The sequence below is a fragment of the Coregonus clupeaformis genome, chromosome 8 (assembly GCF_020615455.1).
Source record: "Coregonus clupeaformis isolate EN_2021a chromosome 8, ASM2061545v1, whole genome shotgun sequence".
In the NCBI taxonomy this organism is placed as follows: Eukaryota; Metazoa; Chordata; class Actinopteri; order Salmoniformes; family Salmonidae; genus Coregonus; species Coregonus clupeaformis.
In genome coordinates, this window is record NC_059199.1 from 37,389,971 (window position 1) to 37,401,810 (window position 11,840).

Sequence of the window (11,840 nt, forward strand, 5' to 3'; positions counted from 1 at the left end):
GTAAAAAGATGGGGTGGGGGTGGGGGGCAGTGCAAATAGTCCGGGTAGCCATGATTAGCTGTTCAGGAGTCTTATGGCTTGGGGGTAGAAGCTGTTGAGAAGCCTTTTGGACCTAGACTTGGCGCTCCGGTACCGCTTGCCGTGCGGTAGCAGAGAGAACAGTCTATGACTAGGGTGGCTGGAGTCTTTGACAATTTTGAGGGCCTTCCTCTGACACCGCCTGGTATAGAGGTCCTGGATGGCAGGAAGCTTGGCCCCAGTGATGTACTGGGCCGTACGCACTACCCTCTGTAGCACCTTGCGGTCAGAGGCCGAGCAGTTGCCATACCAGGCGGTGATGCAACCAGTCAGGATGCTCTCGATGGTACAGCTGTAGAACTTTTTGAGGATCTGAGGACCCATGCCAAATCTTTTCAGTCTCCTGAGGGGGAATAGGCTTTGTCGTGTCCTCTTCACGACTGTCTTGGTGTGTTTGGACCATGATAGTTCATTGGTGATGTGGACACCAAGGAACTTGAAGCTCTCAACCTGTTCCACTACAGCCCCGTCGATGAGAATGGGGGCGTGCTCAGTCCTCTTTTTTTTTCTGTAGTCCACAATCATCTCCTTTGTCTTGGTCACGTTGAGGGAGAGGTTGTTATCCTGGCACCACACGGCCAGGTCTGACCTCCTCCCTATAAGCTGTCTCATCGTTGTTGGTGATCAGGCCTACTACTGATGATGGTGTTGGAGTCGTGCCTGGCCATGCAGTCATGGGTGAACAGGGAGTACAGGAGGGGACTGAGCACGCACCCCTGAGGGGCCCCCGTGTTGAGGATCAGCGTGGCAGATGTGTTGTTACCTACCCTTACCACCTGGGGGGCGGCCCGTCAGGAAGTCCAGGATCCAGTTGCAGAGGGAGGTGTTTAGTCCCTGGGTCCATAGCTTAGTGATGAGCTTTGAGGGCACTATGGTATTGAACGCTGAGCTGTAGTCAATGAATAGCATTCTCACGTAGGTGTTCCTCTTGTCCAGGTGGGAAAGGGCAGTGTGGAGTGCAATAGAGATTGCATCATCTGTGGATCTGTTGGGGCGGTATGCAAATTGGAGTGGGTCTAGGGTTTCTGGGATAATGGTGTTGATGTGAGCCATGACCAGCCTTTCAAAGCACTTCATGGCTACAGACGTCAGTGCTACGGGTCGGTAGTCATTTAGGCAGGTTATCTTAGTGTCCTTGGGCACGGGGACTATGGTGGTCTGCTTGAAACAAGTTGGTATGACAGACTCAGTCAGGGACATGTTGAAAATGTCAGTGAAGACACTTGCCAGTTGGTCAGCACATGCTCGGAGTACACGTCCTGGTAATCCGTCTGGCCCTGCGGCCTTGTGAATGTTGACCTGCTTAAAAGTCTTACTCACATCGGCTACGGAGAGCGTGATCACATAGTCATCCGGAACAGCTGGTGCTCTCATGCATGCTTCAGTGTTGCTTGCCTCGAAGCGAGCAAAGAAGTGGTTTAGCTCGTCTGGAAGTCTTGTGTCACTGGGCAGCTCGCGGCTGTGCTTCCCTTTGTAGTCTGTAATAGTTTTCAAGCCCTGCCATATCCGACGAGCGTCACACAAAGGTTGCGTTCACACAGTTAGAACAATTCAGATCTTTTGCCAAACATTTGCATATCTGAAACCTATCTGTTATTTTCTCTAAAGTGTAAACAGCAGAAAAACACATGGAATCTGATCTTTTGACTTCAGATTTATACCACCTCCATATGTGGATCTGAATTCTGATACAAACCTGATCCTCCATACGTGACCTCTGTCTGGATGCTCAGATCAAGATTTCTTTGCTCCGATTTTTTTTTTTCATAACTTGCCTTTACCATGACAGCCACTCCAAAATATAAAGGAACAGTTACAGGAAATGAGAATTGCATCTGTGTGCTTCTTCTGAGGCTACATCAGTGTTAAATCATATTTTGTTCACATGTAAAACTGAGTGTGGACAGTCAGAAAAAATGATTGGATATAGAAAGAAAATCTGATTTGGGTTCTTAGGGTGGCTGTGTAAACACAGCCTTATACACACGCATGCGCATGCATGCACACAAAGGCATGCACACACAGGCATGCACACACAGGCATGCACACACAGTGTCACACCCTGGCTCTGGGACTCTATATGTTGAGCCAGGGTGTGTTCATTCTATGTGTTCTGTTTCTATGTTGGGTGTTCTAGGTTGTGTATTCTATGTTTGCCTGAGTGACTCCCAATCAGAGGCAACGAGTGTCAGCTGTTGGCTGGTTGTCTCTGATTGGGAGCCATATTTATACTGTCTGTTTTCCCTTGGTGTTTGTGGGTTTTTGTTCCGTGTTCGGTCATTGTCACCGTGGACTTCACGAGTCGTTTATTGTTTTGTGCTTTAATATAATAAAGTAACATGTTCGTTCATCACGCTGCGCATTGGTCTACTTCTCTCCCTGACGATCGTGACAGAAAAACCCACCATACCAGGACCAAGCAGCGTGTCCAGGAGCAGGCAGACTGGACATGGGAGGAAGCGCCAGGAAAGGAGATGGAGAGGCTGGCGATGGCCCAGGTGGGCAAATCGTGGTCCTGGGAGGACATGCTCGGGGGCAAAGGGCCATGGGCAAGGATTAAGGCCCTGGCGAGAGAGGAGCAGCGGCGTCAGCAATGTCATCGTCGGAAGGACGAGAGGCAACCCCAAAAATTTTTTAGGGGGGGGCACACTGCATGGGCGGCTGGGCAGCAGGAGGCTGCCACAGGGCGATTTGGAGAGGAGGCCACCGGGTTTGGGGGGCCAGAAGGCAGGTTGGCGGAGCCTGGAAGGAGAGCGGAACCAACGTCCCGTACTCAGGCATGGCAGCATGGGACGGGGCAGGTTCCGCGGTATGCGGAGCGGCGTTCTGTGCCACGAGTGGTCCGGCATAGTCCTGTACGTCCTGTGCGAGCGCCCCGCACGTGTCGTGCGAGGGCGGGTATGCAGCCAGGACGAGTGTGCCGGCTCAACGCTCGTGGTCTCCAATGCCTCTCCGCGGTCCCGGATATCCTGCTCCAGTGTCACGTGCTGTTATGCCAGTACGGGTACACAGCCCTGTACGTCCTGTGCGGATGCCTCACACAGAGTGTGTGAGGGTAGGCATTCAGCCAGGACGGGTTGTGGCCGCTCTTCACTCCAGGTCTCCTATCCGTCTCCACAGCCCGGTTCGGCCTGTCCCTGCTCCACGCCCCAAGCCTACGGTGTGCGTCGCCAGCCCAGTCCGGCCTGTCCCTGCTCCATGCCCCAAGCCTACGGTGTGCGTCGCCAGCCCAGTCCGGCCTGTCCCTGCTCCACGCCCCAAGCCTACGGTGTGCGTCCCCAGCCCAGTCCGGCCTGTCCCTGCTCCATGCCCCAAGCCTACGGTGTGCGTCGCCAGCCCAGTCCGGCCTGTCCCTGCTCCACGCACCAAGCCTACGGTGTGCGTCGCCAGCCCAGTCCGGCCAGTCCCTGCTCCACGCACCAAGCCTACGGTGTGCGTCGTCAGCCTGGTCCAGCCCGTTCCTGCTACTCGCACCAAGCCAGGGGTGCGAGTCGTCAGCCTGGTCCAGCCCGTTCCTGCTACTCGCACCAAGCCAGGGGTGCGAGTCGTCAGTCCGGTGAGGCCCGTTCCTGCTACTCGCACCAAGCCAGGGGTGCGAGTCGTCAGTCCGGTGAGGCCCGTTCCGGCTCCACGCACCAAGCCAGGGGCGCGAGTCGTCAGTCCGGTGAGGCCCGTTCCGGCTCCACGCACCAAGCTAGGGGTGCGCATCGTCAGCCCGGTCCGGCCCGTTGCTGCTCCACGCACCAAGCCAGGGGTGCGCATCGTCAGCCCGGTCCGGTCAGTTCCTGCCTCACGCACCAAGCCAGGGGTGTGCATCGTCAGTCTGGCACAACCCGTGCCTGGGTCATCGGTGCCAAATCAGGTACCGCTCAACTGCTCCACAACGGAGCTGAAGCTAGCCGCTCCTGCTACGTCCAGGTCAGCTCCAGCCAGCGGGGCCAGACCGGACCAGGGGCGCTATGGGGGTTTATTGGAGGGTGGTGGGCAAGGCCGGGGCCGGAGCCGCCGCCGAGGAGGTGTGCCCACCCAGCCCTCCCCTGTTTTGCTCTTGTTGAGGCGCGGTCGCAGTCCGCGCCTTTAGGGGTACTGTCACACCCTGGCTCTGGGACTCTATATGTTGAGCCAGGGTGTGTTCATTCTATGTGTTCTGTTTCTATGTTGGGTGTTCTAGGTTGTGTATTCTATGTTTGCCTGAGTGACTCCCAATCAGAGGCAACGAGTGTCAGCTGTTGGCTGGTTGTCTCTGATTGGGAGCCATATTTATACTGTCTGTTTTCCCTTGGTGTTTGTGGGTTTTTGTTCCGTGTTCGGTCATTGTCACCGTGGACTTCACGAGTCGTTTATTGTTTTGTGCTTTAATATAATAAAGTAACATGTTCGTTCATCACGCTGCGCATTGGTCTACTTCTCTCCCTGACGACCGTGACACACAGGCATGCACACACAGAAGCTCTGGTTATTGCTGAAGTGTTCGGCTTGCCTTTATTCTAAGACTGCTGTGGATATGCGTTGGGTTTTTATGGGATGGTACACTTCATCTCAATAATCTCTAGCTACCTAAAAGTAATACAATGCCTCTTGTATCACCAGAGTTCCATCCACTACAGATTGGTCGACTAGGGGATTGAGTTCTCAGAGAATTAGAAACAAAGGCATTTGGTAAAAACAAAACCAGTCATGTGAAGGAGAGTGAAATACTGAAACCACACTAATGTGGCTTCCCTCTGAAGTCTTCACAAACACACCACCATTGATCTGAGAAGTGACTACAACTGTAAATCCACCACCAGTTCTGTAGCATTTCTGCAGACTATTATAAATCCCTCCACAGCCCTTCTCCTCACGGCCTTTGTAGCATAGCACAGCTGTGACCAGCTCCAGGCTCTTTTGTGGGCGCAGCCCTCTCCCAGCTGTGTGTGTGTGTGTGTGTGTGTTTGTGTGTGTGCATATGCACATGTGTGCGTGTGTGGAAGCATGTGCGTGAATGTGTGTGACAGTCCCTTTGTCTGTCTGTCCATGTGGTTTGTAAGGAGTTATGTTCTGTTGTAGCTGTGGTTGTTTAGAGGGGATGAAGTTAGGCAGTTATTAATTAGACATTCAGTTTTTCCCTCTCTGTCCTCCTAACTCTCCATACACACACACACACACACACACACACACACACACACACACACACACACACACCACACACACACACACACACACACACACACACACACACACACACACACACACACACACACACACACACACACACACACATTTGTTTTACTATCCTTGTGAAGATCAAACAATTGATTCCCATTCAAAATCCTATTTTCCCTAACCCTTAACCCCAACCTTTAACCCTAACCTTAACCCCAAACTCCTAATCCTAACCCCAACCCCTAACCCTAATTGTAACCCTAAATCTAAAGTAGCCTTTTTCCTTGTGGGGACCGGCTAAATGTCCCCACTTGTCTGAATTTTCATTCCTGTTTTACTATCCTTGTGAGGACTTAATATAATTCATGCATCAATGGCCTGGTATCTAGTATTGAGTTAAGCCATGAGGACACAGGGCCAAAGACAATACAATAAATTCATCTGGAAGCAGCAGTCACCTCAACATATCAGGGACCAGGTCCCCTTCCCTCTCATTAAAGGCCCACTGTGATCTCTCTCATTAAAGGCCCACTTGGGGATATCTCTCAGTCAATAAGAAGAATACTCTTAGAGGTGGTTTTCCAAACACAGATTAAGCCTAGTCCTAGACAAAATCATGCTCAATGGAGATTCTCCAGGACTAGGCTTAATCACTGTCCCGGAAACACGCTGTCAGTGTCCCGTTCATTAGCCTCAGATCTATTAATCTCCCTCTCTCGATTTGTGATGGCATCACATATCTGTCTCATGAAATGATTATACATATCAAATTACTAGTATGCGTAGTTTACTGAGTCAATTGGGACCTTTTAAATGCACAAATAAAATGACACAAATGAATATGTAAAATTATTGTTGTTGTGGTAAAAACAAAATCTTGTTGTCAGCTATTATTGTAGTAAATATTATCGTGGCTAAAATAAATACTTGTGTAATGCTAGAACTCTGGGATGGACTTGGACAGGGCTCTGCTTCACTTGTCATTTCTGATGATGAATCTGTGATCAGCGTGGTCACAGCGGTAGGCATGACTCTCTATAGGTAGCTTGACCTCTCGCCTGTAGGGGGAGGAGTCTTATGCCCGTTATATCTCAGGTTATTATTATCTTCATTTCTTCACCACGACGACCAGATGCCGAAGCGGGAGGGGGCCTGGCGCGCCCGACAGGGATCTGAAGCACCTGATTGGCTGGGAGGTGAAGAACGTTCTGAAGGTCAAAGGGCAGATTCTTCCAGAGAGGAGATGAGAGAAGACACCATCTGCCTGCTGTTGTGCTGATGGTCGCTCCTCTCTCTCTCTGAATTCTACTACTGACATTAAAACACGTAACAGACAGGGACAGTCAGTGATGTAGGCGTATACATCCATCAACCTCTAACAATTCAATGAAGCCTACCTATTGTAAATATCATTCTTTAAGGTTGTAGGAAAGTCGGAAGTTGATCCTCCTTGCAGACTAATACACTGGTCATGCACATAAATTAGATGGCAGTGCTGCATGCCTCCACGTTCTCCTGCCTGCATGTCATTCTAGGCCATTTGTAAAAAGGTTCCCTATGGATTAGGAGACATACACATCTGTCTTGGCATGCCACAGATCCTAGCCTGTGTCCCAAATATGGTTGTATGGTTTTGGCAACTCCAATACAACACAAACATATCTGGGCTCCAGGGGAAGCCAGGAGAACCCAAAGCCATGAGTGTCACCAATGTGTGCCTACTACTACTACTGATACTATTACTACTGCTACTACTACTACTACTGCTGCTACTACTATTACGACTGCTACTACTACTACTACTACTATTACGACTACTACTACTACCACTACTGCTGCTACTACTGCTGCTACTATCACTACTACTATCACTACTGCTACTACTACTATCACTACTACTACTACTATCACTACTGCTACTACTATCACTACTGCTACTACTACTATCACTACTGCTACTACTACTATCACTACTACTATCACTACTGCTACTACTATCACTACTACTACTATCACTACTGCTACTACTACTACTCCTACTGTTTGAACACCAGACCAGAACATTTCTGACCTTCAGCTTTCTCTGAGGAAATGAATGCAAATTGGAGAGAATTAATTCTACACAAATTGGCATAGAGCGAGAGAGAGAAAGAAAGAGAGAGAGCGAGAGAGAGATGGAAAGAGAGAGCAAGATGTACGTTGTACTGTATGCTTATTATGATAATGAAACATCATGGGTGAAGCAGATTGTTCAATGGCCTGACAGACGGAGGAGAGCGTTGTCGTCCCGTTAGAGAGAGCAGTCAGCTCCGTCCTCTGTTGATTAATATAACTCATTTTCAGTATGATTTATGACACCTTTCTCCTCTTCCTGCAAATCTACCCTCCGTCTAAATGTCCTGTCATAAAGATTGTTTCTGCAGATGCCAGTAGAAGGAAGACATTTCGCTTTCTTTTATTTATTTCTCTCACATGAATGTTCCCAGGCGTGATGGAAAAAGACAGGAAAGGAAACCGCTCCTAAAAAAATTACTTCTGTGCCTCCGCCACTTCCTCTGGCAGGAAATAGCATAGCTTTATCTGAACCACCACACATGGCTGGTCAATGCATGCGAGGTGTCGCTCTCTCTCTGTTACAGTGACAGACGGGGGAAATCTGTTGTTCCCTTCCTGGCTCCAGTCATAAGCCTCAGTGTAAATGTCAACAATATAACATCTAAAATGTAAGATAAGAAACATTTTCTGAATCTTTACTCCACTGCGAACTAGTCAGACCTGGGATCAAACTGTATTTGATATCTTTCAAATACTTTCAGCATTTACTTGATCCTGTCTGGAATGCCAGATACAGGTTTGTATTTTTGGGATTATATTGGTTCCACTGAGCCAGGCACTCAACCAAGCACAGATGAAGACTTGGAATGACTGAATACTATCTGAACCCAGGTGGGTTAGCAGTGCCATGTGTCTGAATAGAAGGCGTGAGGGTGAAAGTGGGACAGACATCCTCATGGATACGAGGCCTGATGGTACACAGACGGGCTCCTCCTGCACACGCATCCAGGACATTAATGATCTCGATCAATCATTGACAGAATGACACCTGCCAGACTGGTGTGTATTAGTGTCCCACATGGCCGGTGCGAAGGGTAACTTCCATATGTAGCATACTATCTGGTGATAGTGAGTCAGATGGTCAAGCAGGCACAAAACCAGTTAGTGACGTATTCAGGGTAGGTTTGCAACATGAAATCCCCCCCCGACACTCCTATTCATAGTACATTTGTCATGCTAACATGGTATTAAGTCTGCAAAATGTAGGGCTCATTTGAACATTATCTGGATGAATAGAAGACCGCAGTATTAGTGAGCTTTTACTTTAGGGGTCAATGAAATAAACTTGAGTTTCACAGATTGTTTTTTTTTTTTACATAATCCACTTTGATAGGTTGTGTACAGTACACAACCTAAGTCAGAATGCATCAGAACCAAAACCATGCTGTGGGTCTCCAACTGCAGGGGGTGAATGAATATCATTAATATTAGGCCCAACACTGCTTCAGGCACATTTATTGCAGAGGTCCAGTAATGCAAAATCTTATCAAATGCCAGCATACGAAAACTCATGCTGGACCAATCAACCTGATGACCACAATACAGACATCAAAGGATTTGTCTGAAAAAGTTAACGTATACATTAAAACAGCAAGACTGAATTTAAGTGGAGTCAAATTGTATTTATTAAAACCATTGAAGTAGAACGCCTGGCATCACTTCATGGTCTCAGCACCTAGAAGACAAATGTAGATTAGGAACAAGTAAACATGACAGGCTGCCCAATTATCAAGAGCAGCAAAAAAATAAAATAAAGCCTGTGTAACCCTAAACAGCTTAAGTAGCATAAAATAGAGAACGCCAATCACTTCAACTGGTGGCTACAGCGCTCACTTTGTCATGCTCCTATCTACTACAGCTCAGGACTAGCGGTGGGGCCTTTCTGCTTGGCAGGTGCAGTGTCGTTTGGCTGTGGCTTGCTGACATTTGAGCTGGGTTTGTAGCAGCTAGGGGAGGAGGCACTACTCACACTACGAACAGGGTCTTGGAGCCGACGGATAGAAGCGCCACCGTAATGTTTTGGGATGATGTGGATGGTGGCTGGGGCCAAGCTTTGAGAAGTGGCGGAGGTGCCACTGCTGGTCCCGCTCTGGGTAGGGCCATAGCTGCTAAAGAAAAGGCTCTGGGTAGGTCCTCTGGCAGAGCTAGGGATGGACTTCACTGCATTGGGAGTATTGCTGGGCTGATAGCTTTGCCTGGGCTGACTGGGGACAGGTTTAGAGCCACTTGGCTTCTGGATGGTGGCATTCTGGATGTAGGTTGAATAACTGCCAGCTCGGGAAGAACTGAAGAGGCTGGCGATTGGCCCACTACTGGCAGCATAGCTGGGCTGGTAGCGCCCCATCTGACCAGACACTTGCCTATGGTTGCTTTGGGCAGATGTAGTGCCACTTGGCTTCTGGTTGGCAGCAAGGACATTCTGGCTGTAGGTTACGCCACCCCCACCCTGGTTAGAGGTAAACAGGCTTTGGCTTAGTGTTGCACCAGGGGTAGAGATGGGTTTATAGGCGCCATAGGAGCTTCCACTACGCATAGAGCTTGGGCTAAAGAGATAAGATATAGAGGCCAGGCTAGACATAGGGATACTGCTGCTTCTTGAGGTTCCATCTATTCTCTGGTCAGAAGTTTGGGCATATTGACTAGAGGTTGAACCACTTCTACTGGCAGAGGCATATCTGCTCTGGTATGGCTTGACATAGTGGGAGAACCTGGGCTTGTACCCATTTGTTGCACTACCGCCTTCAGTAGAACCAAAACTCAGAGGAGCTGGTCTAAATGAAGTTTTTAAAGAACCATGTGACGGAGCTTGAAGGTCAGGGGTGTAAGCAGATCCCCTTAAATACTGGTAGCTTCCACTTTGTGCCACAGAATTCTGGGGGGATGATTTGATTAAACGGCTTCCCTGAGAAATCTGAACAGATCCAGAGCTGCGTGAACGAGGCTGAAATGGACGAAAGGCTTTGGGCTGGATTCCCTTTGCTTCCCATCTTGAAACTGTCTTCACTTCACTGGGGTTGGTGACACTTTGGCCCGAGGTTCTGCTGGCAAGGGTGTTACGCTTGTTGTGGCTGAGAGGGTTTCCACTGGCTATAGAGCCAGAGATGCCTAACGTTCTTGGGGCTGGCTGGAGAAAGATTGGCGCAGAGCCGCCGAGGGACAGTCTCTGGTTATGGGTGTTGGGTCCAGTCCCTCTCGGAGTAGCGTCACTCTGGACTGAACCTGAAGTACTAGAGGCTGGTCTGATTTGATCCTGGGGATAGCCATCTAAAAACAGATTGCAGGAAGTCATTAGATTCAACTCCAAACTTAAGAGGCTGGTTGACAACAAAAAAAAGACAATGTTTGTGTTGTTCATGCCTTACCACGTGAAGCCCAAGCAGATTGTAGATGTCCTGAGAATATGGTGCAAAGCAACACAATCCTGTGAAGAAAATAAGAATTCAGTGCCTGTGCAACACAAGTGAAGTTACACATCAACAGCACAAAGACAATCAGGACCCTTGCAGTACATCAAACATATCATTCAAAGACTCTTACCCCAAATGAATTCCAAAAGCCATATCTAAGTACCCACAGACAAGCCACCATTAAGTAGAACACATTAGCCCACTTCCACTGTGACTTTCTGCCTTGTTTAGCTGACATACCAGCTGGGTGTGTATTTATTGCCTGAACCTGCAGTTGCCATCCAATCACTGGCTCATTGATTGATCACGTTCAGCTGTATGTCTTTGTGGAGAGAACAGATTTTAAATAAATCGAGGCGAGGAGAGAGGAGGTGAGAAGTTAAGGGGAGAATCTCAATTGCTTATTCCTCGCGTCCTCTCTTCTCACCTCCTTCTCAAAATCCATTGAAGGAGAAGATCAGAGGGGCGGGACCTCTGGCTTTCTCATCCAATGGGTTTTGAGAAGGAGACAAGGAGAGTGGACGCGAAGAGTATGCAATTTAGATTTTTCCAATGAGAGACTTAAGAAATTCACCCAAACAAGAGGGTTATCGTTATGACATCACAATGACATTCAGCTGAACATGATTTAAAAAAACATTTTTAGTCATTTAGTAGACGCTCTTATCCAGACAGATTTTTTACCTAGTCGGCTCGGGGATTAGAACCAGCGACCTTTCGGTTACTGGCACAACGCTCTTAAACACTAAGCAACCTGCCGCCCAAACATACACAGCCAAACATACATGATCAATCAAGCAAACAGTGATGACGACTGCATATGCACACAGGAAGCCCAATTATTATATTTTTTCCACTAATTGACCAATCACATCAAATATTTTCACATCCGCTCTTTTTCAGAGCCGATCAGATAGTCAAAAGACCAATTAACGAAAAAATGATCAGAATTGGGCTGCGTGTATAAACACAGCCAAACATACACCCAGCTGATATACCAACTACACAGTAAAGGCAGTAAAGATGTGTTTAGACAGGCAGCCCAAATCTGATTTCCCCCCCACAAATTGGTCTTTTGACCAATCACATTGGATC

The 11,840-nt window shown here is 48.5% G+C and overlaps 1 protein-coding gene across 1 annotated transcript; it reads right to left on the reverse strand.

Annotated features, from left to right (window-relative positions):
* Positions 1 to 8,939: 8,939 nt before the first annotated feature.
* On the reverse strand, positions 8,940 to 10,986 carry LOC121572919 (cell wall protein AWA1). The gene is made up of 4 exons (XM_041884955.2): positions 10,876 to 10,986; positions 10,701 to 10,759; positions 9,308 to 10,602; positions 8,940 to 9,013 (listed from the first exon to the last, which is right to left on the reverse strand). The coding sequence occupies exons 1-4, from the start codon at positions 10,896 to 10,898 to the stop codon at positions 8,999 to 9,001; spliced, it is 1,392 nt and encodes a 463-aa protein (XP_041740889.1). The 5' UTR covers positions 10,899 to 10,986; the 3' UTR covers positions 8,940 to 8,998.
* Between the last annotated feature and the right edge of the window lie 854 nt (positions 10,987 to 11,840).